This window comes from Apteryx rowi, unplaced genomic scaffold (genome assembly GCF_003343035.1).
Source record: "Apteryx rowi isolate R43461 unplaced genomic scaffold, aptRow1 scaffold_885, whole genome shotgun sequence".
NCBI classification, from domain to species: Eukaryota; Metazoa; Chordata; class Aves; order Apterygiformes; family Apterygidae; genus Apteryx; species Apteryx rowi.
The window spans coordinates 236663-261317 of NW_020451188.1; the positions used below are offsets into that span (position 1 = coordinate 236663).

The following is a 24655-nucleotide window of genomic DNA, read 5'->3' on the forward strand; positions in this document are numbered from 1 at the left end:
AGGGAAAAATGGGGAAGAAAAAGTGAATTCTGAAGCTCTCATTGTAATAAACAGAATAGGGAAGAGAAAAAGCATATTCTTGTTTTATAAGCAGTTATACTTCAAAGTACAATAACTTTTAAAGTGGCATAGAGGTCTGAAGTCTCACGTTTCTCTCTGCATAACTTTCAATACAGATTATTTCTGCAGAAAGAGAAGTGTACACCCCTGTTTTAAAGTTCTATTAAAGTCATTACATATGTAATAATTCTTAGATGTCAAGAGAAGGTGTTTCTTGAAAGAAAAACCTTTTTCTGTTTTTCTCCAGTAATTCTCTCATGCTTGATTTCTTTTTTTCACTTTCTGTGCCACAAGGTGGCACTGTCTCTCCTGGGAAGGACACAAGTGCTTTGGCTTCCTGTTTGGATACTGTTCTGCTGCCCGGGGAGTCAGCAGGGTTAAGTGATACCACGAAATGTAACTCGATTCATGAGTTTTGTGAAAATGGCTGTACTTTTCAGTGAGTGTACACTGTGTCTGTTTGATATTAGTTATGTCCCTGTTCTCATGTATGGAAAGCACAGATTCTCAGTCAAGTAGTCTTATCTTAGAAAAACATCTTCTTGAACTTCTTGTCTGCTTTTGTTTACTTTATAGAAGATTTCAAGCATTCAGAGGAGTCTTTTACAGTATGGGAGTTCAAGTGAGGTGATGTTGATCCTGGAACACTAGTCTACTTATTTTAACACAAAATTTTGTGGATTTTGAACATGGAAAGAAATAATCAGTAACTATGCTTATTTCTAGGTGGGAGGAGAGTAATTTCTACAGGGTTTGGAAAATGCACCAAAGCCCTTTTTTGTGCATGCTGATACAAAAAGGGTGTATGGATTTAATGACAATATCCCTGTAAGAATATAAGCCAAAACTGTGTTCTGTAGAAAGGGAACAGTGCTGTTGCTGTTCCTGAATTCTCTCTGCAGATGTATTATTTCCAGTCTTCCTCTCACTGATTTAAGAGCTTTTAAGTAGAGAGAGCATGCTTTTTCCTTGTTAGGGGGTCTTGCTAGTTAGCTATTAGACTAAACCTCCAGTGTCGGTGGATATTGTTTTAGCTTAGGAGAATAGGCTTATTAAATGCTTTCACCATAGAAAAAAAGTTTGGGTGTTGTTTTTTTCTTCTGGTTGATATCTAGAAAAATGGATGATGATGATGATGATGTTCCCCAGCTTTCACCCCATACGTTGGCTGCCCTGCAGGAGTTCTATTTGGAACAACAGCAGAGAGAGGGCATGAAGACCTCCCAGGGATTTAATCAATATTCTGTTGGCTCCATAGAAGAAGACTGGGTAAGAAACTAAACTTCAGTGAATGAAGCACAGTTAGCATTAGTGATCATTAAGGAAGAACAGCCTTTAGCAGGTTTCTTTTGTGGATAAATGGATGATGGAATGAAAGAGGGAAAACACCTGGGGCATTCCTAGAGTTGCAAAATCTAGCAGTATTCATGAAGAGTAATACTGTAGGATTATTTGCCTTAGTAATAAATCTGGATATAGTTTTTCTGTTCTCTGTGTGTATGTGTTTGTGTGTGTGTGTAGGAGCATTAACAGAAATTACACAGAGGGAATAAAGTTGCCAACAGAAGCATCTATCCCTTCTGGAAATTTTAACTCTAGCCTGGCATGTGAAAGCAATGAAGATTCTTCCCTGAAATTGAGAGACATGCAATGCAACAATAAGACCATTCTCTTGCCTTTCACATTGTATCTTTTCCATATTTTATTTCTTTGTTTTTGTGGATGGCTGCCTTGCTGCTTTTTTTTTTTTTTTCTTGCGATTGACTGATTTTTGATTCACTCTCTGGGCTGTTTTAAATTTTCACTCATCATGTTGTTTCTGATCTTCTCTTCTGATTTACTGCTTTTATCCTTTATTTCCCTCTGTGGTGTCACTCTTCAAGTTCTTTTTTTCTCTTCCCCTAAAGTAACTCAATTTAAGAATACATAAATATTGCAAATCTGCATTTTGGGTTTGAGCTAACCTTGTCAGTGATTCAGTATTACTTGGTTTTCCTGATTCTGTAATAAATGCTTTGGCAACGCAGAGTGTAAGCTAACTGCTGCTTGTCACAGGATTATGGAAGTAAAGAGACTATCAGGAAAATCATCTCCTTTCCAACTTCACGGTTTGTGAACTGAGAAGTTGCTATGGATTTTAGTTTTCTTGAAGTGGGGCTAGCAAAACCTAATTGCACACAGCATACTCAGAAGATTTGAAGTTGTTGATAATTGTGTATTATTTTTCTCAGCAACTGAGCCAGTTTTGGTACAGTGATGAAACTGCATCATGCCTGGCTAATGAAGCTGTTGCAGCAGCCGGAAAAGATGGCAAGTAAGTTTTAATAATTATTTTATAGATTTGATATGTGCTTTCTGTAAATATTCCATGTATGTAGAGAGGGTATAAGTTTAATTCATTTCTCTTGGTACTTCATGTTTAGTTGGTGGAGGTGCTGCACATGCTTTGCCATTATTTATTTATATAATTAATAAGTTCAGACTCTCTTACCATTTAACATTTCGCTGAATTTTGTAGGCCCTGCCATGTAAAAGTTTGCTGTGGATCCTTTTTTTGAGGAAATAAAGAGCTCTAGATCTTGATTTCTATGTTTTGTCTATAATATGACTTGTATTTCTTTTCTCTGTTTTCTTACAACAACAGTTCTCTCCAGCAGACAGAAAAACTTGTTTTTCTTTATGCTTCTTTAAGGAGTAATTTTTAATTTTAACTTAAATTTTCAATTTATTTCTTTGCTGTTGTGAAATAAGCTTTTCTGTATAGTTATGCTTAAGGTCTTTGTGTAGAGATTGAATATGTAATGGCCTAAATACTTCACACACTAGTTATTAAAGTTGTATTAAAGTAACTAAATGTGTTTTGGAGGTGTTGTACGTAGTTGTTATGAACCTGGTGCTCAAGAATTCTTCAAACTACATAAAATACTAGTTTTATTTGTGGCTGTCAGAAATTTATATTTATATCCTAAGTGTCAAAGATTGATCTTTTCCTGGCTAATGTTTTCTATGTGACGCCTGTAAGAGTCAATATCCCCATAAAAAGGAGAGACAAGGCATATATTGTTAAAGAATTGATGTGCAGTTAGCAGTGGTCAGCTTCATGAGCACTTGAATTAAGCTGACAGTGAGATATTGGTTTGGGGGGGTTCTCCCTCTGCCAGAGTACTGGGAAGAAAGGAACGTTAATAGGCCAGGCCATTAACGGAGCAGCTGAGGCACAAACAGACTTTCCTTTCTGCCAGCTCTGTTGCAGGAGTCAAACTCCAAAAGAGAAGCGAAACAGGCATTTGGTCATCATAACATGTTAGATCCCAGCAATGAGAAATGACCCAGTGAGATCACCTGTGAGAGCCCCAGTCATGAATCAAGCCTGTGAATTCAGGCCTGCAAAAACTGCATATGGAACTAATAGACATATTCAAGCCATTTAATTAGATTAAAAAAATAGCTTTTGAAAAAATACTTCTGTGAGAATTTTCAAGCCAATTCTTCTTCTCAAAATATTTATTGAAGAAAGTATCTGATTTCTCTTTCTTTGTTTTCCTCTCTTCTGTTACTATTGCAATAACATGCTTTTAAAAAATGTGTAAAGTTTCGGCATGAGTTTCAAAACTGCAATAAGATATTTGTTAGAATGAAGAAAGAACAGCTTACATTTTTTGGAACAAATGCTTAAAATATTTTCCCAAAGCAGCCCTGAGAATTTATGGAATAGTCTTTGCTCTAGTTACTTCTGTGTTGGTTGCCTTTTGATATTCCAAGTTGTTGTCTCTTTTCAGGATAGCATGTATTAGTGCACCAAGTGTGTACCAGAAACTGAAAGAACAGGATGGCAAAGATTTTTCAGTGTGTATACTGGAATATGACAGAAGGTTTTCTGTCTATGGAGAAGAGTTTGTCTTTTATGATTATAACAATCCTTTGAACTTACCTGAAAACCTCCTGCCGCACAGTTTTGACATTGTAGTAGCAGATCCACCCTATCTCTCTGAGGAGTGTCTTCAGAAAACTGCAGAGACCATCAAATACTTAACAAAAGGAAAGATTCTGCTTTGCACAGGTATAATTAATTTGTCTTTTAAGAGAGGAAACAAGGACGCTTAATGGTGATCTAAATATTTTTATGAAACTTAGTTTCTCAAGTAAGACTGATACTAACTCAATAATACTAATTTATAATTAATTCTAGGAAGAATATTTATCCTGAAGAGGATAAACTTTTTATGAGAGTGCTTCAGTTCAACTTTTCTTTAATCTGAAGAAATGTGTGTTGTAATAATTAAATTAATGTCAGTACCTTTTTCACATGGCATGATGAATTTTCCTAATTTTTGTGAAGACTTGAAAGATCATCCTGTGATGTTCTAGAAATATTTTTTCTTGTAAAAAGGATGTTCTCTGTAATTGTGATGATTAAAGTCTGGCTATGACAAACATAGATGCAATTTATTGCTAATGTTATTTTAATGAATTAATGAATTTGTTTTTTCGTAGACATCTACAGCTACAAGATTTAAGCTGTTGCATCCTTCTCAGCAAAACCTAAGTTGAGCTAGAATGACAGTAGAAAGAATGACAAATAGATTGGAATGGCCTTTGCTCAGTAAAATGGGATGCTTCTAACCAAGCCTAAAAAAAAAAAATCAAAAAAAATTTTTTTCATATCACCTGCTCCTTTCTGGTAAACACAGAAACTATAATTACAGTGGCAGAATCCTCATACATTAATTCACATTAAAGTAATCAATTGTTGGGCATTGAAATTCAGCAGAAGGAGTTAAAATATCAATGATAAGAGCAGTGAAACTAGAAAACTTATCTACTGTACTTGCAGGCCTTGCTTTTTGAAGATGCACTTGCTAATTTAAAAAGCTATGAATATCTGCCTTGGTCTTGGTGTTTCTCAAACTGCAATCTATAAAACATCTGAAGATGGTCCAAGAAACATCTGCAAAAACAAAAGACAAAAATCCTATATGTGTACAGTTCTGGGAAGTCAAACAAGACTAAATGAAGAAAAATGAAAAGAATATCTGGATATAAAAAGCTTACTTCTTTGTTTAATTATAAATGGCAGTCATGCATGAGATGGTTCACAGAAATTTTTTTTCCTAAAATGGACAGGTGGTCCCTCAGTTTACAAAGTTTGGGAAATACTGCTCAAGGAAGTGATTTCTCAGTGTGTAGCTGTAAATATCACGCTAGGGTTTATTTAAGTGGTACAGTATATGTAATCTGTTTGCATTTCCCATGGCTCCCTACCATGTAATTTCTTTGGCATGTAGCAAAAGAATTGAGTCCAAATTTCTGTTTTCTCTAAAAGGGGCAGTGATTTTACCCTCTACCTAATTTTATGAAACTTTTGGGACATTAATATCTTTAGGGCCTCTACCATTCTTTCAGATTTAGTTAAAATTTCCCAAAAGCTTCAGTTGTTAGAGAGGGCTGACACTGTTTTTCCTTTGAGCCTTGCTTCCTTAAAAAACTAAGCTAAATATATGTATCTGGGAGGAGCTCTTTAAAAAAACCCAAACATTCTGTTACTATTTTTCTTATCAAATACTAATTATTTTTGCTGCAGGTGCAATCATGGAGGAACAGGCAGCAAAGCATCTTGGGGTGAAGATATGCAAGTTTGTTCCAAGACACTCTCGAAATTTAGCCAATGAATTTCGATGTTATGTGAACTATGCTTCTGGACTAGACTGACTTTCATAAGAAGATCTTTAACTTTTTCAGTCAAGCCCTTTGTTTCTTTTCTCAGTGACAGAATTCTGCATTTCGCAATGCTTAAATATTCAGCTCCGAGTAATGTTTTTTTTCTGGGCTAGCTTTAATCAACACCATGTGATAGCGTTTCTTTTAAATGTGCAAGCATTTGTAATTACTGTGTTTTGTATCTTACCTGTTAAATAATTGGGGACCAAAATGATGAAGATGCTGGATAGCGGCAGCTTTTCTATTAGTATTTAATTCTAATTAGTAGTTTTGACCATTCAAGGACTCTTCAGTGACCTCTCTGAAGTGTGTTGGGTTTAGCTGTTTGGCTAAACACAGGCACACGTAGGTGCTTGCCTCGCAGACATCACTGTAATAATTTGCAGTAACAGGTAACTCAGTAGCGAGTGGATGGTTGAAAGAGCATGAATACTAGTATCCTTTCAACCTTGAGCGATGCTCCCTTAGTAAAAGGATTGAAACACATTTGTTCTGAACGTGTCATATTTCTTTAGATTCATTAGCTGCCAGGCTGATAATTTTTTTAAAGGATAACTAGAAGAGAGAGTAAGTCTCCTTCTGGGGAGGCCTCTCCCATTGCTTTAATTATCAGTAGAACTACCTAAGAGTTGTCAAGTAAGATAGGAACCACTGTCCACTGATTGTTGCTAGACTGGCTTTTTTAAAGTTGTGGTTATTGTTTTATGCCTTTTCTGAAACCTTGGTAGAAATCTACACTTTCTTTTTTAAAGGTAAAATATATTTTGTTATTAATTGTCATCATGTAAACTTGTGTATGAATGTCTGTTGCACTAGAAGAAAGTGATATAAGTAGTTATCCATCTCTTTGCAGAGATACAGTGCATCTACTTTGGGATATTTTTCTGTTACAGCAATGAAACCTCATGAGCTTTTTGTTTTAAAAAATAGTATCTTTTATTTACCACGTAAGCTAATTTGCAGAGGTATTATAAAACTGATGCTTTGTTGAAAAAAACACAATAAGGTCTTTCCTGTTAGAGGGAGATTTACCTTTGATAAGAATCCTAAACATTAGTCAGATCAAATACAAAGTAACTACTAAATAAAAATGCAGCAAATCGGCCAATGCTTGCATTAGTGCCTCAAACTGTTCATGTGTTTTCAGTTTGAGTTACTGTTGGCTCCGAGATATTTTTTCTATAGTAACATGACCCACACACGTTAGTTCTTTAAATCTTGACTCATAATGGATCTGAATAAATATAATTCCTGCATTTTAATAGATTTCAAAATCAAGTTAAAGATGATTTATAGGTATGTCAAGTTTGTAGTTTCAAGAGCAGTCCTTTTTATTTTCCCATATATTCCATTTTTATCTTTGTCTCCTGTTCCACAGATGGAAACAAGAGAAGTAGAAAAGAAGTATCTTAGAAATAGTTGGATTTTATAAGACTGCTGAGGTATAACATAATGTATTGATAAACTTCTGTTTCTGATACACAAATGTTAAGTTTTATATAAGCGATTTTGGCTGTCTTTCAATCAATTTCAATCAAAATAGATACTGTATTTAAAAAAAAAAATCCTTTGGGATAGTTGATATTTTTGAAACTCTGGGAATTTTTAAAGCCAGGTTTCTCTGACTTTTTGGCTGGACTGCCAAACTCCAAAGCATTCAATGGTTTTATCAACTATAAGTATACTATATGACACATAAATATTTATCTTTATACACCATATTTATATACTGGGATTGTGTAAAAGGCTAACAGAAATGCTGCATCTGCAAAATGAGGCACCTAAAAGGAAATATTAGGAAATGTATTTTGTGGTGGGGATGAACCTCATTAAGCTTCTGAGACAAGAATTTTAATAATTTAGAGATGATACTCAAGTTTCTGTGCGTTTCTCCTGTTAGAATACACATTTCCCACATTTAGTGGAATAAACAAGTGAGCAGTGATACCCAAGGTGTGATGGACACCTCTTTCAGTGCCTGGAGAAATGTGCTTACTGAGGGGAACACAGTACTGTTTCATAAATACCTCTCTAAGCCACTGTTGCTCTCTTCCCTGCTTTCCATGAGATCTTCTAATTTCCTAAGACTTTTTCCTCCTCATGTTTTTTTTTTTATCTGCTGCTTTTTTTTCTTTTCTCCATATAGTGTTCCTGAGTTTCATGATGCTGGTTTTTGCTTTCTCTTTCACTCATGCTGTTTTCTACCAGAGTGACTGGTAATAGGCACTGTTGAAAAGAGGAAAGTGCAGCTCACAGGTGGAGTGGTGAGACAGAGCCTTTACGAGAGTCACTGTAAGCATGTGTTTGGTACCGTTTTGCCTTTCAAAACAGAAACCATTCTTGCCATGGAGCCCACTAAAGCCAGAATCCCCCCTCGAAATTACTGCCCACAGGTGACATACAGCTGGGTTTAGTTGTTTTCCAGAAGACTAAGCCATTCCTTTTATGTGACTGGAGTTTCAAAATAAGAAAGCAAAACAATGTTAAATGCATAGATATTGGCATAAATCTCTACTTCACAATTGTAAACTGCTTTATGTTTATCACCTTAAATATCTTGCCCACCAACCACAGGGAGACAAGGCAATATCTAGTAACTCCTGAAATTTTATCTGCGGAAAGACTTCAAATGGGACAGGTGTGACTGCCAGAAATGATGACATGGGTGCTGGTAAGTGCCCTGTTCTTCCTCCCCCAACCATCTAAGTTAAAATATGCTGTTCGGATACAAGCTTTACCTATGTTGTTGCTTCACTGTTAAGGTCCTTCATTTTATCTGCTTTTTTTTGCTAAAGATGTGTTGTTGGGCTCTCCACCTGAGACTTAAAGATAACTTCACTAACTTCATCAGAGACCTGCTTCCTTTCTTAACAAAATAAAACTCAGTACATTCAGTACTGGTGATGCTCAGAATGTTTAGTTCCATCACCAAGAAAATAAATGCCACTTCTCACATGTAGGTCAGACTGCTTTGAAAAGAGGCACTGTGAAGATGCATGATTATGAAAATGAGGGTACATATAAATCTTTGTAGATGCATTCAATAGGGCAGCCTGTTTTCTGCTGGCTTCCCTCTTTTAAAAGCTTTGTGAGCTTGGGCAGCTGCACAAGCAGAGCTTGACTAGTAGCATTCACAGCCTTCATCAATGATACGATTTAAACTATTTTTGTTATACTTTTTTCTGAGGAAGTAGCTGTGTTTCTGGAAAGGTTACAAGTTGCAAAAATTGTCAGTGAATTTGTACTTTGTGCCATTACAGTAATTTAAAAAAGATTATTATGTGATAACATATCTTTTCTGTAATAGGATTATCAAAAAAGAGTCATCAGTGTCAAGTAGTGATTGGCTTTCTCTTATTATATGTCTCTTTTAGATTGGCTTTGTAATCGAACAGAGTGTGGTCAAGTTTTATCATCACGCCCCTCTTCCAGAAAGTTGTATATGACTACGAAGTCATATATGCTACAGCCTCTTGGCTGCAGTAAGAGGCGTTTTGCAGCAAAAAGAGGCCTTGTGATGCCCTGTAGTTATGTACGTCAAAACAAGTGGGACAGTTGTAGAGGAATCCTGTGGTCTTGTGCACAGTCCGATGGCTGTAGGTGGAAGAGCGTGTACCACAGCTGCCTGCTTCACTCCCCGTGTGGCAACTGCAGTGTTTCTAGAACTGCTGTTGTATGAAATCCATGGTTCTGCTTTCATTAAGCAGCTAATCTCATTTCCCTTTAAAAAATTGTGTTGCACTCAGCTTGCCGTTGCACACTCATGCAGTCTCTCACATCACACAGACCTCCTCCCAGCTGCCACTTTGTGCCAGGGCCAGTGCGAGATATATCTGCCAGTGGGTTTTGTCATTCCCACTCCCAGGGAGCAGCCCCTGTGCCAGACTGTGCGGTTGTAAAGCAGGACCTTTGGGTTTGGGTTCCAAAAGCCACTTCAGCAAACTTGAGAGCGGGAGTATCTCTCCACTGCCAGTTGTATTTTGCAGTCTTCATGGCAGGAAGTGCTGCAAAAACGAGCAGTAGTTCATGCCTCTACTCAGCAAAACATGTAAGATTGACTAATCTGCCTCACATGTGTCGTAGTTCATATAACTATGCTGTTCCCTAATCCCAGAGAGATTAGTAGATGTTTAGACTTTCTGAGCACGTGTAATACCCATCGTTTTTCTCTTTCCCCTTGCTGCTGGTGATTTCATGTTTGCTTGCATCTGGAGACCACTGCCTAGTCACACAAACAGCGTTATATAGTGACTGGCTAATAAACCCAAACTAACATCTCAGGATTGCTGCCTTCCTGCATGATATGAATTTTCCAATCTATGTTAAGTGATACTACAGAGAAGAAAATAATCTCCTTACCGAGAATATTGTTCTGGTTTGTTGCTCCTAATGTATTCCAGGGACAACCTCATTGAAGGAAAAGATTTTCCTGGCACAACAAAAATTTTCTCAAATCAGCTGCAGCTGCCAAATAGTTTCAGCTTTGAATTCTTTGCATTTATTGGACCTGGAGTGGGTTCAATGAGGCATTTCATATCTGCCTTGTGTCAACAGTGTGCGAGCCTTGAAGCAACACCAATGAACTCCCCTCCCCCATACAAATTAAAGGCAGGGCTACAACAGTTGTAACCAGAGGGCTAGAAGCTGGAAAATGTCACACCACAGTTGAGGTCAAAATGATATAAATCCATGATGTGATGATAGCTTAAAAAAAAAATCCAAACAAATGCAAACTACATTTAATACTCAAACTTTTCCACATCAGTAATGCGGAGAGTTGTTATATATTAAAGGGTATTATGAAGGTTAACAAATGTTTGTATAGCTGATAGCTCTTGATGTTAAGTACTAACAAACAGTTGCTCACTAACAAATTATTAGCAAACAGTTGCTCACTCTAAAACATAAACACAGCCTTTAAGAGACACGTAGCTGGAAAGCTGGATCTGGAAGCAAAGTGGCTCAGTTAATCCTCATTCTCTTTGAAAAACATTTTAAAAAAGGGAAATGGGATTCTGAGTAAGATAACATAAGGTTGCCTGTAACCATAGGAAGCTTTCTGCACTTGTTGCAGTATGAAGAGAAAGAGGTCTCCAACATACATAATCTATTGATTCGTTGAGATTTTGCTGTCCTGTAATGCTTTCCTTTTAGTCATCCAATTCCTGAAGCTGTGAGTAAGCTAAAGCATCTGTTTTTCTGGATTGGCTAAAGAGATCATGTTCCATTTACCTGATCTTAGCCTGCTACTCCCAGTAATTCCAAGAACATGCTCTAGTTATTTGAAAACCTCATACTGATTCCAAAATTTATGACTGAAGGACAAGAAAGTTGCAACAAAAAGTGACGTTTTCTCCATATCATGCAAATAAAACCATGTGCTTTAGTAACTGATTTGTTGTAGACACTGATTTGTGTACCAAAAGAGTATGGGCAGACAGATGAGGTTTTTTTGGAGGGTAGTGTTTGGCAGAAGCTAAACTAATTTCTGTACTTTAGCCAATATCCTTTTTGGATATTTACTGAATGTTCAGAGTTGTGTCGTTTTTGAATTTTTTTGTGTTTTTGTGTGTTTTTTTTTTTGCCGCCTTATACTTTGAAGAATTTGCTTTACATGCTGTGGAGTCTAAAGGTCCAATTTCACCCTCTGAAGTGATCTGTGCATGTGTGTGTGGGCAGAACAACCACTGCGTAATAGTGAAACCGTAAGGACCTTAGACTGCTGAAGCATCATCCAATGCAGTGTTCCTCAAGCTTTGTAAGCCTGCTTCCCTTCTGAGCCCTTCTGTCTTTGATTACCGGTTCTCTCTTCTCAGAGGGTGAGAAGTTCTTCCACACTGGGAGGAATGAAAAATGACTGTAATTGCTGAAAGTATTTACATTCTCCAGGGAACAGGTAACTACCTTTAATTGCTGGCAGCAGCTAGGCAATTAGCTGTTCTCTGAGTAGTATAAACACTTTACAACCTCCTTTGAACCCTTCTTTGAGAATCCCCTTGAGATACAAGGGTCACAATTTGAGGAAACACAGATCTAAAGACAAGTATAATTGTGAAAAAGCATCTAAATAGAAACACAGTTACAAACTTCATCTGACATTGTGACGGGACTCTTACTTTTAAAGGTTTCTGAGTTCTTAAGGTTCTTTTAGGATATGTAAGAAGCTAGACAGATTGCACCATAAAAATACTGTTATAAAAACACAGAGTTGTCATAAGATTTTAATTCTGTATTTACCTTGTCAGTTCTGTTTAGCTCATAGTCTTTCCATTCGTCATCCAAATATACTCCAAAGGAGTGGTTAGAGCTACTCTTCTACATGGACCAAGCATAATTTTGAGTTCTTGATGTAGCAACTATTTTGCTGCATATGGTATTTATTCTCTTTTGTAATGAAACTGCAGTCACAATCCTTCAACTGTAAAAGGTATTTTCTGCTGTTCATTCAGAGATTTATCAAATTTGGAGACTGAAGCCCTCTTAGGAGTTGTGGTCACACAAGGTATTCCTGGCTATCATTCACTAGACTAAGACAGCCTTCAGTCCCTTGTTCTGCAGACACAAATTTTTGTGTATCTAGGGTGTGTAGTTAGGTCTTGCCCTCAAGTTCCTGTAACTTGCAAAGACTTAAGACTGAACGCTGTTCTACAGACTAACATCTTCTGCAGGTGATTGTCTGTTATTGTAGCACGGGGGAAAATAGTAGCACTACTTATTGATTAGTTGGAGTTAATAAGTTTGGTTTGGCTGGGACTCATCTCAACGACCCCTGTCCCAGCTAAAAGTTTGCACCTGGTCTGTGTATTCATCTACAAATCCTTGTAGCAACTGGAGAGAGAGGTGCCTCCAGAGAGCTATTCATCATTTCCCTCAGGAGGCCTGTCTCTTACTCTGCTGTGATAGGGGAATATGAGTCGAGACCACCTGGCCCTTTTTTTTCTTTTTTTAGATGCCGTAAGGTAGGTGAGATGAAGCTTACCCTTTGTATTTAATTTATTTGAATGGATAATTTCCTTTCCTAACATGAAAAAGGGGTTGTCCATGCAGCTTTACAGAATACAGTTTTATCACAATTAACAATTAAGAGGTTAATGATGAATGAAATCTAATACAGAATTACTGGGTCCCAAATTAAGTTTTTTTCTAATTGATATTGCTGTGCAGTTAGACTTAGTCCACATCAAAAAAGTCTGCTGTGCTTTTCTAATATTCTAGAATGCTTTTTCTCAACACTTTTATACTCTTAGCAGTTTGGCACATTTAAAAATAACAAACTCATAGAATATTGTTTCATGAATTACTCCAGCTCAGCACAGGTTCCCATGTTGTAGTGTATAAATACCCAAAGATGTAACAGCCAAGAACACTGTTTGGAGTTAAGATATAAAGTATAAAAGCCGGGCTCACCTAGCCTGAAAAATCATCTTTTTAACTGCTGATTTGGTATATGTGCAGCAGTTATGTGACTTTTATATAAGGGTATCTAAAAGTAGAGTATAAGAGACTCCTTAAACATATCTACAACCAACAGTCTGCTATAATAATAGCTAGCATGTCTTATAGTTGCTTCCTCTTCTAAAATTCACTGTGGATAAGCAAGGAGAAAATGTCCTGCTCTAAAGAAAAAAAAAAGCTATATTGGAATTTGCAACAAATACTTTAAAAAGCTTAAAAAGTTCTTAATATGAATTGTCATCTCTAGTGACCTGAGTGACTGGTCAAAACTTTCCATCTTATAACTGAAATAGCTGCAAGTAGAGAAATGGTAAGTTTTCTGCTGTTTTGCAGTTTCCTGAGGTGTGAAATGACGATGTGAAGCCAATACTGCACACAAGATCCTTTATGTGTTCTTCATTCTGACGGTGGCTTGTTCTGGTTTACCAGCAACTTCACTTCTTGCTTATCTATGCTGGAATTTACACTTTCAACCTCTTTTTCTTGCTCAGGTACGCAAGTGCAGCCCACCGGAATGGTGACGTAATCCTCCGCGTACACGTATCGACCTCCAGCACAAGCGGAGGTGCGGCGCAGGATGACGGTTGGCATGTACACAGGGGTGCTGCGGAAGTGGAAGTTCTCCTCACCAAAGATCCCCATGAGGCAGCCTTTGCACAGACAGTATGCTTCAGGAATGTATTTAGGATATCTTGTGGGATCATACGAAATTCTACATGGAAGTAAATAATAAAGATTCATTAGTATCTTTAAAAATGTAAGTATTCATCTGGAAAACATTATTATTATAAATGTTGACAGATAAATCATAGTATATAATGTTTTGTTTTGTTTTTGTTTTGGGGTTTTTTGGGGGCCAGGAAAAATAGATGTAGTTGTTGCTGTCAGGCTTATTTGTAAAATGGAAAGGAAAAACATGAACAACTTACTCAGCCAGTCAGAGTCTACAGCATACTAAGGTATGAAGTGCCTGGCTTTCTAAGATGTGAGACTCAGAGGTTTAGACAGAACTGTTTTGAATTTTGGGCTAAATGGATAACTGAGGCATTAAAAAGGAAAATTGGATGTTTCCAAATTTTTGATCTGCCCTGAGTTCTTCATAACTTTTTACAAATTCTTGTTAACATTATTACTTTTGAAGCTACATAACATGATGATTTAAAATTTTATAATTTAAATAAAATTAAATTATATGACTCTTTCTGCAATAGTTTTCACTCCCTAGTGTGCTTGGGGTGTTAGGGAAAGGTTTCTTCATCTTTTGAGCAGAACTCTACATTCCTTTTCTCTAATTTGCTTTCATCCTTCTTTTCTAACCAATGAGAAAAATAATAACCTTTGCATGCCCACACTGAGATAAACTGCAAAGTTAAAGTTTTTGCTGCACTCTCCTGCTACATTGCCCCAAAGCTTCACGAGTATTTCCTCTTCTTGTTTTACATAGGTCTCCCTTTCCCTTTGCTTACTGATGAGCCCTGTCCCTGTCTCTGGATACTCTGACTAGCAGTACTGGCAGAGCTTGTAACCAAAGTTATAGCTTGGACTGAGGAAGTCTGAGATACAACCTTCTTCTCTGAACACAGTTGGAAGGAGAATACGGATGTGATGATATGGTTTCAAGTAACACAGATCCTGCCTGTCTGATACCTGGTGTTTTTAGCAAAAAAAAGTAAAAGCTGATAGGTTGTTTCTGAAATAAAAAAAATGAAAAAAAAATTAAAAAAAGGGTTAAAACTGGAGGGTGTTGCCACATTGCTTATTGCAGTGATGTATTTTTTGCTTTTGTTCTTTACCCACTTTTCCTGCTTATACTGGAAGTAATTATGGGGCATGCTGTACGTTGCTGTAACTGTGTATCGTTATTCTAGAAAAAATGTTTGCATCTCCAAACAAAGAGGATGTCTATGTTTAACTCATATGCCAGCTGTCCTCTTTGCTTCTGTAGCCTTCCTCCAGATCACATTCTGCTCTGAAACTATCACGAAATCGAGCCTGCCTCAGGAAGGGTTGAGCCGTACAGCTGGCGAGGGGCGACTCCTCTCTTTGGCTCAGGCTGCAGAACACTGCTGCAGGCTGTTACTGACACAGTGTCAACACACTTTGGCAGGTCACCTAGTCCGAATGCCTCCACTGAGGCAAGCTCTGATATATTTGCCAATGTTTGTCCAGCTCCTTCTTAAAAACCTGCACAGGAGATTCCTCAGTCTGCCCAGAGGCTCCATTGCAGCGCTTCAGTGCCCCTTTATTTGCTAAGTGTCCCTAAAAGCCAAATGCAGTACTTTTTTTCTTGCAAACTAAGCCGATCATTTCATGCCTTTGGCCTGGAAGTTAGACCAGCTCATCACTGAGACTAAAAATTCAGTAACAGTCGAAGAGAGATTTGATGTTAGGAAATGTTCATAGACTGTAATGTTTATGTGATGTGAAGCGCTGTAAAAACACAGGTTGCACTAGGTTTTAAACCATCCTCTATTTAGATCAGGGTAGGACCACCACACAGTGACTGAAGCCTACTCTTTATCTGTTTACTCTGGGCTCTCTTGAATTTTACTGTTGGTGCTGGAAAGTACATTAGGGAGGATCACAGACATGATGCAACGTAGCCATAGAGCTAAATCACTCCCAGGAGCAGCAGATGAAGTGGGACAGTTATATAAGAAAAATGAATAAATAAATACCTATCAACAACATAATTATTTAGTTCTTGGGTGTTGCAAACTGATTAAGCAATGCCTTCCTTCCCTTAATAATTTTAAAATAAACATTTTTGAAGAAAAAAAACAGAATGGATTTAAAGCAATTCCTAAATTACAGCGCTTAGAATGCCACAGGCTAAGCATCAGGGTTTGTATTGGTTTCTGAGGCATTAAACCTTTAGTCTTTATCTGTCTTTCAAGGGTCTCTGAGATGAGAAGAGGCCTCTGCGGTGGAAGCGGCAGTAACAGTCTATCTCAAGCTGTGATTTCCCAGTTACTTTTATGCAACAAAATCTGCAGCTGCCAAAACAGGCATTGCAGCTCCCCTCTTGCATGTGCCCTTGTGTCAATGCTGATGTTCTTCTGGTCGCAGGATTGAGCAGGGAACTCACCCAACTGGAAAGTAACCTAACCAAAAGCTGGATTTTGGTCCTTCAGCTGTATTACCATGTGTATACAAACACTCGCACAAACAAGGCAGTGTGAGCAAGCAGCTGTATACAAAGGGGTCACTGGGGGGGGGGGGGCTGCCTTTTCAGGAGAAGTGGCACCAGTTTGTCAGATTAAAACAGTTCTGGAATTGCAGCTTTAGCCAAATACAAATGTGGGGGGTTTTTTTCTTTTAAGGAATTTGTTTCCCTCACAGAAAAAAAAAAAAAATCTCTCTCCTAGCCAGACATCTGTGATGTTGCAGTTTTTTTTTTTTGTTTTTTTTTTTGCAATACATTTATGTTTGCTTACTTTCCCAGGAAATATCTTCATGATGTTTCAGAATCTCACACCAATGTGAAATAAAATGTCTTTTAGCCGGCAGAAGGGGAGAAAGCAAAATACAATCTTACTTCTCCCCTTGATACAATCCCATTTCAAACTCAACTGTGAATAATTTTAGTGGTGGATTGTTGCATACACTGTATGTCAAGTCATTGGTATTTCCTATACTGTGTTATCTCTAGCACCTGGTTTATGATGTTACTGGAAAGCATGAAAATGCTTCGATGCAAACATAAGGGATTTTGCTAATAACAAGAAAACAGTCTCACAGGAATCTTGATTGAGCCACAAACTTTCCCCTTCAGTATTCTCACATGGCAAAAATCAGATGTAATTGAGTTGTTTTTTTTCCCCAGCAAGATGGTGTGGGTATCAAAACTGACTTGCTGTAGAAAAAAACAAAAAAATAACAACAACAAAAAACAACCCCCCCCTCTTCCATTCCTGTGTGGTGCAGATACCACTATTTCATGGTAAGAGGACTGGAAAGAATCAGAGCGGATCCAAACCCTTAATATGGATCCAAAATAATAAACCTGGTTTTTGCATCCAGCCCAAACTTGAAGGCCGACTGCTGTTAGTAACATCTCCAAAATTTAGAGAGTGAACTAAAATGTCACTAAACCTTGGAACCATACCCAAGTTTCTTCAGCTCAAGTCATTTAAGAAAGTCTTTATAACTGCAGGCTCCTTTTAGTCTTTCTAGGCAACCCAGTCTGATTTGGGGCTGAATTGCTAACAAATGCTATAACCTGACCCTGTACTTGTGTGACCTGCTGCTTCTGTTTTCATGTGTTTAACCTAATCACTTTGTGCATACAGCAGCCACAGCCTCAGCAACTATAGTTCAATGCAGCTCCATTACGCCAAGCATGACAAGACACATGTTTTATGTCTTCTCCTAGAACAGACTAAATGCGTGTGATTAAGTGAACTAAAACTGGACAAAAGCCTGCTCCAAACTCCCAATAGCTCTTTCCCACACATAGCAAAAGCTGCTAAGTCAGGCGGACGCAGCAGAATGAGCTGGGAAGAGATATGGAGGACCCGAAAACTGCAGCTTTCTAGTGGCACCCAGGTGTTCCCTGTCTGCTCCCCACCCGCGTGTCATTTTGCTGTGGCCACACGTGTACAACTACAGCCCGACCGTTCAGACGAGGGCTCCCCAGCCCTGCAAATTCATGGGACTTGGTGCTCCAGTTATTAGAGTGTAACACCGGTGCCGTGAGCGAGCAGCTCAGGTTTACCAGCGCGAGGGGCAGGAGCTCTGCGGGGCTGCTGGAACAGCAGGAGGCTTTGTGTTGAAGGGTTGCTGCTAATGAAGTGTGACTGCTTCTAGGCTGCGTTTCCTCACGGCCCTGTGACTGCTTTGAGAGCTCCCTGTGAAAAGCAAACTTCCTGCTGTTTGTGTACTAAGCCTGGAAACTCAGGAGAGAAATGTCTGTCAGAAGGGCCACTCTTACAAAGACCTGATCTGTCTTGTCCTGTATTGCTACTCTCAGATGTAGTATTTTTAATAATATCATCGCTTTATAGTTTCCAAGCATTTAAATCCAGTGGGCCAGATGCCATGCTGGGACAGGCTGATACAACTCTTCACGACTTTGCTGTTAGCGTTAGGCTATTCCTTTGCACCAGCAGTGTACCATCTGTAAATAAGAAAAACCAAGCATAATGTGAATTTAACAAAAGAACACCTGCTATAGAGAAATAAATGTTTCACCAAGAGAAAAAAATAAAAAAAGACGTTAGTTCTTAAACCTGTAAGTATTTCCGAGTGCAAAGTAAAGGGATGATGCTCTGTATATTAGAACACTGATAACATCCAGCTGTTGTACGAACACATATTCAAACAAAACGGACAGCAGTTCTGCATCCCCTCGTACTCCTTCCCAGGGCTGCATCTTTGGCTAATGCATACTAGGTCACATGATAATGTCAGATCCTGGAAAATGTCTTGGATATGGGAAAACCCTTGTCTCACATGCCTTTTTTCAAAAGTGCTGTAGTGTTCTCAGTCAAGCTTGGCTTTACCAGTGATGAATAAAGACTTGCCTGGATTACTTTTATTAAAATTTGAAGTAAATGAGCACTAAACTCACAATGCTTATAAACAGCAACTGGTTTTTGAAAAGTAGAACAAGCTAGACAACATTTGAGAAAGGGAGTAGCTAAAATTAGATTTCATGATCAAATAAACACTGAGAATAAAAATTAAGTCTCTATTTTACTGAATGTTGCTCACTGTGGACTCAGTACAGGAACAAGAGTCTAAGAAGGAATCCTAAAAAGATGCTGAGAAATTCTGCTGATTATTTTATCTTAATATTTATCAGTAAATAATCTCCCATGGAAATCACTACCTTTATGCAGACTGTAAAAGGATCTTTATTATTTTTCTAGCAGTGACAATATGCTGGATACAAAACAAACAAAAAAAGCAGGCTCAGTCTTTGAGTATCTATCTAAGGCTCCAAACTCATCTCTGACTCCAGCACATGAACCCTTGAGTCCTGGCACAGGAGTAGGCTCCCAGAGACAGACACAGAAGAGATGAGACTTGGAAATCCAGAAACAGGAATGACTTTTCAAATACACATAAACATTTTGCTAAAGGTAGAAGTGTGTTTGCAGATGAATCTGAAGGTGTTCCTATAAACTAGCTATGAACGCTGTTATAACCTCAAGACAACAGAGGGTAAAAATTAAGCCGATATATACAGCTGATTGATTAGCAGAATGGCACTTGTGCTATACAGCACAACTAATGGAATCAATGATCAATACTAACTGTAAACTTGTCACTGACTTCAGTGGGACCAGCTTTTTTAACCTTTATTTCTAGCTTTATGATCAGATCCTGCAAACATTTAGGCACATGTTTAAAATTTAACCCTTTTAATGGGTCTCATCCATGCATAAAGTTGCTTGTGTGTGCATCTCTGGAACTGAGCTCAAATTGGTAAAGATTTAACATGTTTATGGCTCTGTAAATTAAAACAAGTGACACCCATGCTGTGCTCTGTAAGCAGGATCTGTAGCTGGTAAGAAAGACACCCCCTAGCACTAACCTCTGTGAAGTGACTGTTAAAGAAAGAGCAGCAATAACTGAGCACCACAGCACTTTACAGCACCTCCTAGCACAAGCAGACTTTGCTGGATTTCATTGAATACCCAGGTAATATCACCAAAAAAGAGAAGGAACTCCTGGATAGATATCACACATTGGCACACAGTCAGCCTGATGATTTTACAGCAGAGGCTTCTGCTGCCGGCTCTCTTTTTTCAAAGGACTGGGTAATTCTTAGACCAACTTCCTGAGGTGTTGAGCAAATCCAGTATGCTCAAGATATCACTCAGCAAGACTGACTTCGGTTTGGGGAACTCTCTTGTCTCTTTATAGCTTTGCAGGGTAAAGAGTGATACGGGTGATTAAACTTTGTGCTTGGACTGATATACTGATCTCCTGGGGCCATCGGGATGGAATTTCAGTATCAGGCAGATGAATTAATTCTTCCCCCCTTTTGCCCCGATTACCAACTGTTAGTTGCTGCCAGCAGCAAGAACTTGGGCCAGATTGGTCTGTGGTGCAATCCTTGTAACAACTCCTGTATTTCTGGGGTGTAACAAGCCAAAAATGAGGTAAGTCTTGATTTTTATATAACCAAATTAAAGACCAAGTAATAGAAAATAAATGGTAAGCACAGAACAAAGACTAGGAGAGAAGCCACACAAAGACTATCTGTACTTTTAGCCAATCCAACATGAATCTTCCACACTGATCAGAATGAAAAACTTGATAAATGTGATGCAATAGGGTGAATGTTGGTCACAGATCTCTCAGTAATATATTTGATTTTTTCTCACAAATGCTTATCTGAAAAAATTCCAATTGACTTGGACTGAACTGTCATGTGAGCAGAAAAAATACAAGAAGCAGTGTTAAACAGCTGGGAACAGGTGCCTGGGGAGATATGCAGGGGAAGGTAAGGAAGGCCAGACTTAATATCTTTATTAGTAACGAGCTGGAATAGGGAGTGTAAACAGGATGTTAATGACATCTGCAGATGGTCACAACGGGAACCACTGCAACACCAATGAAGACAGAGAAACAGTACAATATATTTCAGACATTAGAATGCAGGTCAAAAAAAACAAAAAGCCCTTCATGCACGGAGAAGAAGTCAACCGCACTGTAACTCTTTAATGGCAGAAAGGAAATTGGAAAGCAGGATGCCTGTGAGACACCTGTGCTGCAGCTGGACAGGAATCTCGATGCGAGTTTCAAATAGTCAAATTCATGCTCCGAGGGGTGTCACATCACAGTGTAAAAGAGGGAACTGTCTACTCTTCACAGGTTACAGATTACAACTTGAACATTGAAATCACTTCTGGGCACCACCACTAGAAGAACTCTGGCAATTCAAAGGTTCAGGAAAGAGCAATAAACCTTGATAAGATGAGTGAAGGGGACCAATTTATGAGGAAAGATTAAAAGAATTACATAAAATAGACTTGCCAAGGCAGTTCTGCATTACAGGAGACTTATGCAGTTTTCCAGAATAACACACCTACCATGGAGAAGAAATTGTTTGGATTGTCTAAGTGTAACTGGTTAATCACTGACAAGCAATTTGTCATTACTTGCAACCTTTAATGGAAAGTTGCATGTCCCTTTTAAAGACAGGCAGGAGCTCTAACAGCAATCAGGAGCTTGCTTCCAGGGTAACTGGGTGAACACCTGTCCTCTGTACACTGCAGCAGATCAGACGGCATCTTCACAATGCTTTTATCTGGCTCGGAAATCTATGAAATAGCAGGTTGCGATAACAAATGCACATTACTATATATAATGAGAAATTTCATATTTTATACTTTTAATACAGCTCTTGCAATGTCTGTTGCTATCTCACAGTACTAATGATATAGTAAAAATGATATCAAGAAAAAAAAACTTTCAGGGAGATCGTATTCAGGTCTCTGCATCCTAAAGAAAGTAATTTTTCCCTAAATGTAATTCTAGATCTTGCCTTTGAGGGTGTAATGCTTTTTTTTTAATACCCTCTTTAATTTCAAACTTTGGAATGATCATCTAGGTATAAACAGGGAGCAATTCTCTTTATTAAATCAGTTTCATCAAGTTACTTGTATATGAACGATTAGTGGTCTGTTTGGTATGTTTGAAAATATTCTGATGAAAGTACAGTGGATTTACAGTTTCTTAATAAACTTTTTGTAAGCCAGACCTCAAACAGCAGCTGGCTCTGTGTGAAGATTATGCCTGTACACAGCTCCAACTGAAAATAAATACCAGCTTAACAAGATGTGAGTACAGAGATCATCATTTTTGAACCAGGAGAAGAATAGTCTGAAGCACCACTATTTGGCAGAACCAGTGTAGGAAGAACTTAGCATACTGGTAGATGTGTCTTTCATCATACTTGCTTTTTGCATGTTTAGGTAGCTTAAAAAATACTCAGTCTGTTTACAGAAAATGTAATTTAACTAAAAATCCTATTTCTAAAAATACTTTAAGAAAGACTTACTGAGCAAATAAACCATTTTTCTCTCAGTGGGAATACTTAAATTAAAGCTCGCAAAAAGCATGCCACAAAATAAATATTTATTGGATATTACTAACAGGGAGATATTTTTATTTAAATATGCTGAATATACAGTAAAAGTGTCAGGGTGTTTATGAAGGATCATGTACAAAAAATAAGAAGAAAATCAGTTCCTTTAAAGTTTGCACATTTTAGCTTCCTGTTGTCTGCAGTGTCTTCTTCAAGAGCCGAAAATAATTAACCCAATTCTGTCACTCTTATTCAGACAAAACTACCAGAGAAGGTTTGATAGTGAGAATGTGATCAAACCCTACTTGTAGAGTTCCAGATTAGTGGTTTTCAGCTTTTTCAGAGTTTCCAATAGAAGTGCAGGCTCTTGTTTTGTGTATTAACCTGCCAAACAACAGATTTGCTTTACTTTTACATTCTTACATCTCCTTTCCTTTACTTAAATTTTTATGTCTCCAGGGGTCTATCAATCCCTGTTTCATCCCAGGGGAGGGGTGTTTCTGAGCCATAGGTTGAAAACACCGATCTATAAAACTGCAGTATTCATGTATTTCCTTGCCTGTGCTCTGACAGCAGAGTGGAAGGTGTGCCTTTGGGAATATTTGCAGTGGGGCAGGCAAAGATACAACTCTGCTGGTCTGTAACCAGAGCACACACTGTACTCAGATATATTTAGGAAGCCAGTGCAGTGCCTGGAGTCACATCACCAGGCCACCCATCTCTCAGTGAAAGCATCTGAGCCCCTAAGGCACTACTACAGGGTCATGAGAGGGTTTGTTGGTGACAGTCTTTTGAATGGAGTTAATACTTAAGTTACATGATAACTTGCATAAGTCACCTTTCAAGGGGTGGTCTGTGCTCCCTGTTGTGTATGTGTTTGTGAACTTCATCTCCATCTTCTTCATTTTTCATTTCTCCTTCCACCCATTGCACATATTCCTCATGCAAGTTTTTTACGCGTTTACCTTACACCTGTCTATCAAGAGGTCTACCTTAATGCCTTTCAGTCACTCTGCTCCTCCGTGTAGCATATTATTCCTCAGGACTAATGCCTCCTCAGCCAGCCTCCTGTTGTATTTCACAGAGGCTGGGTGACGTGAAAGGCAGAGAAAGAGCTGAACCAGTCCAGCAAAAGGTGGGACCACACAAAGGAACTGACTCTTTGCACATGTTCATGGCCTACCAGGACCCTGGCACTGCTCAGCATCTGCCGGCCTTGGCTCTGCTTGGCTCTGGGAGAAAGCGCCACTGCCTCTGCCAGGGGCAGGGTCCTCCAGCAGGGCGAGGGGGTCCTGCCTATCGCCCTCGCTGAGCGGCACTGAGCCCCCCCATGCCTCAGGAAGGAAGTGTCCCCTCATCCCAGCATGGCCCTTCAAGACCTCAACTGGAGGCTGTCAGGCTCCAACCGCTAACCCGGCCTGAGTTCAGCCCCCGTGCACCCTCCTCACCCCACACCAGCCCCTCACATCCCACTGCCTCCCAGCTCAGCTGCGACCTGGCCCAGGCGGCGCCCAACGGCCCCCGGGCAGCCCCCAACGGCCGCGCTGCCGGGCAGTCCCCAACAGTCACGGTCCCTGAGAGGTCCCCAACGGTCGCGATCCCTAGGCAGCCCCCAACGACCGACTCCCAACAGCCCCCGGGCAGCCCCCAGCGGTCGCGGTCCCTGAGAGGTCCCCAACGGCCGACTCCCAACGGCCCCCGGGCGGCCCCGCGCCACGGCCGGGGCTGACGGAGGCAGCCCGAGGGCGGCCGCGGCCCCTTCCCCTTCCCCGCGCGGCCCGCGGTCACCTGTAGGCCCAGGGCGAGGCGCTGCGCAGGTTGACGGGGAGCCGGAACCTCTTGTCGGGCGACGGCCGGCCCCCCGCCGGGCAGCTGACGTTGTGCTGGCGGCCCGGCGGCTCGGGCTGCAGCGTGTGGTGGAAGGCGCTGAGCATGCCCGCCGTCAGCCGCCCGTACAGCTGCTCCAGCAGCTCCTCGGGCCGCTCGCCGCAGGTCCGGATCCGCGCCGGGCGCTTGGGCGCCTTGGCGGCGTCCGGGCGCGGCGGCAGCAGCGCCGCGCACAGCAGCGCCGCGAGCACCGCCCGCACCTGCAACAGCGCCGCCGTCAGCGGGGTGGGGGCCGGCCGCGTCCCCCCGCCGCCCGCCGGCCCGACCCCCGGCCCTCAGCCCCTTACCCTGCCTCGCTGCATGGCGGCGGCGCCGGGGGCAGCGGCCGAGGAGCGCGGCGGGCTGCGAAGCCGCGCCGTGCCCTGGCTCTGCCGGCGGAGGAGCTGCTGGAAGAGTGCCCCGCGCCTCGCTGCATCTCCCCTGGCCTCGCCTGCCAGGAACATTTTAGGCGCTCACGGAGCAGGCGAGCGCTCAGCGCCCCGAGCTCGCCGC

The 24655-nt window shown here is 40.0% G+C and overlaps 2 protein-coding genes across 3 annotated transcripts; one reads left to right on the forward strand and one right to left on the reverse strand.

Annotated features, from left to right (window-relative positions):
- Positions 1 to 1173: 1173 nt before the first annotated feature.
- EEF1AKMT1 (EEF1A lysine methyltransferase 1) lies at positions 1174 to 11675 on the forward strand. Of its 2 annotated transcripts, XR_003257720.1 has the most exons (5): positions 1176 to 1329; positions 2292 to 2374; positions 3840 to 4120; positions 5642 to 8449; positions 11595 to 11675. XR_003257720.1 is itself a non-coding variant. In XM_026090966.1 (4 exons), exons 1-4 carry the CDS (start codon positions 1180 to 1182, stop codon positions 5767 to 5769), a joined length of 642 nt encoding a protein of 213 aa, XP_025946751.1. In that variant the 5' UTR covers positions 1174 to 1179; the 3' UTR covers positions 5770 to 8421. The 2 variants fall into 2 exon arrangements, 1 of the variants encoding a protein (XP_025946751.1); XM_026090966.1 differs by lacking the exon at positions 11595 to 11675 and having other exon boundaries at positions 1174 to 1329; positions 5642 to 8421.
- A 134-nt stretch (positions 11676 to 11809) lies between these two features.
- IL17D (interleukin 17D) lies at positions 11810 to 24606 on the reverse strand. The gene is made up of 3 exons (XM_026090956.1): positions 24451 to 24606; positions 24065 to 24363; positions 11810 to 13945 (listed from the first exon to the last, which is right to left on the reverse strand). The coding sequence occupies exons 1-3, from the start codon at positions 24604 to 24606 to the stop codon at positions 13630 to 13632; spliced, it is 771 nt and encodes a 256-aa protein (XP_025946741.1). The 3' UTR covers positions 11810 to 13629.
- Between the last annotated feature and the right edge of the window lie 49 nt (positions 24607 to 24655).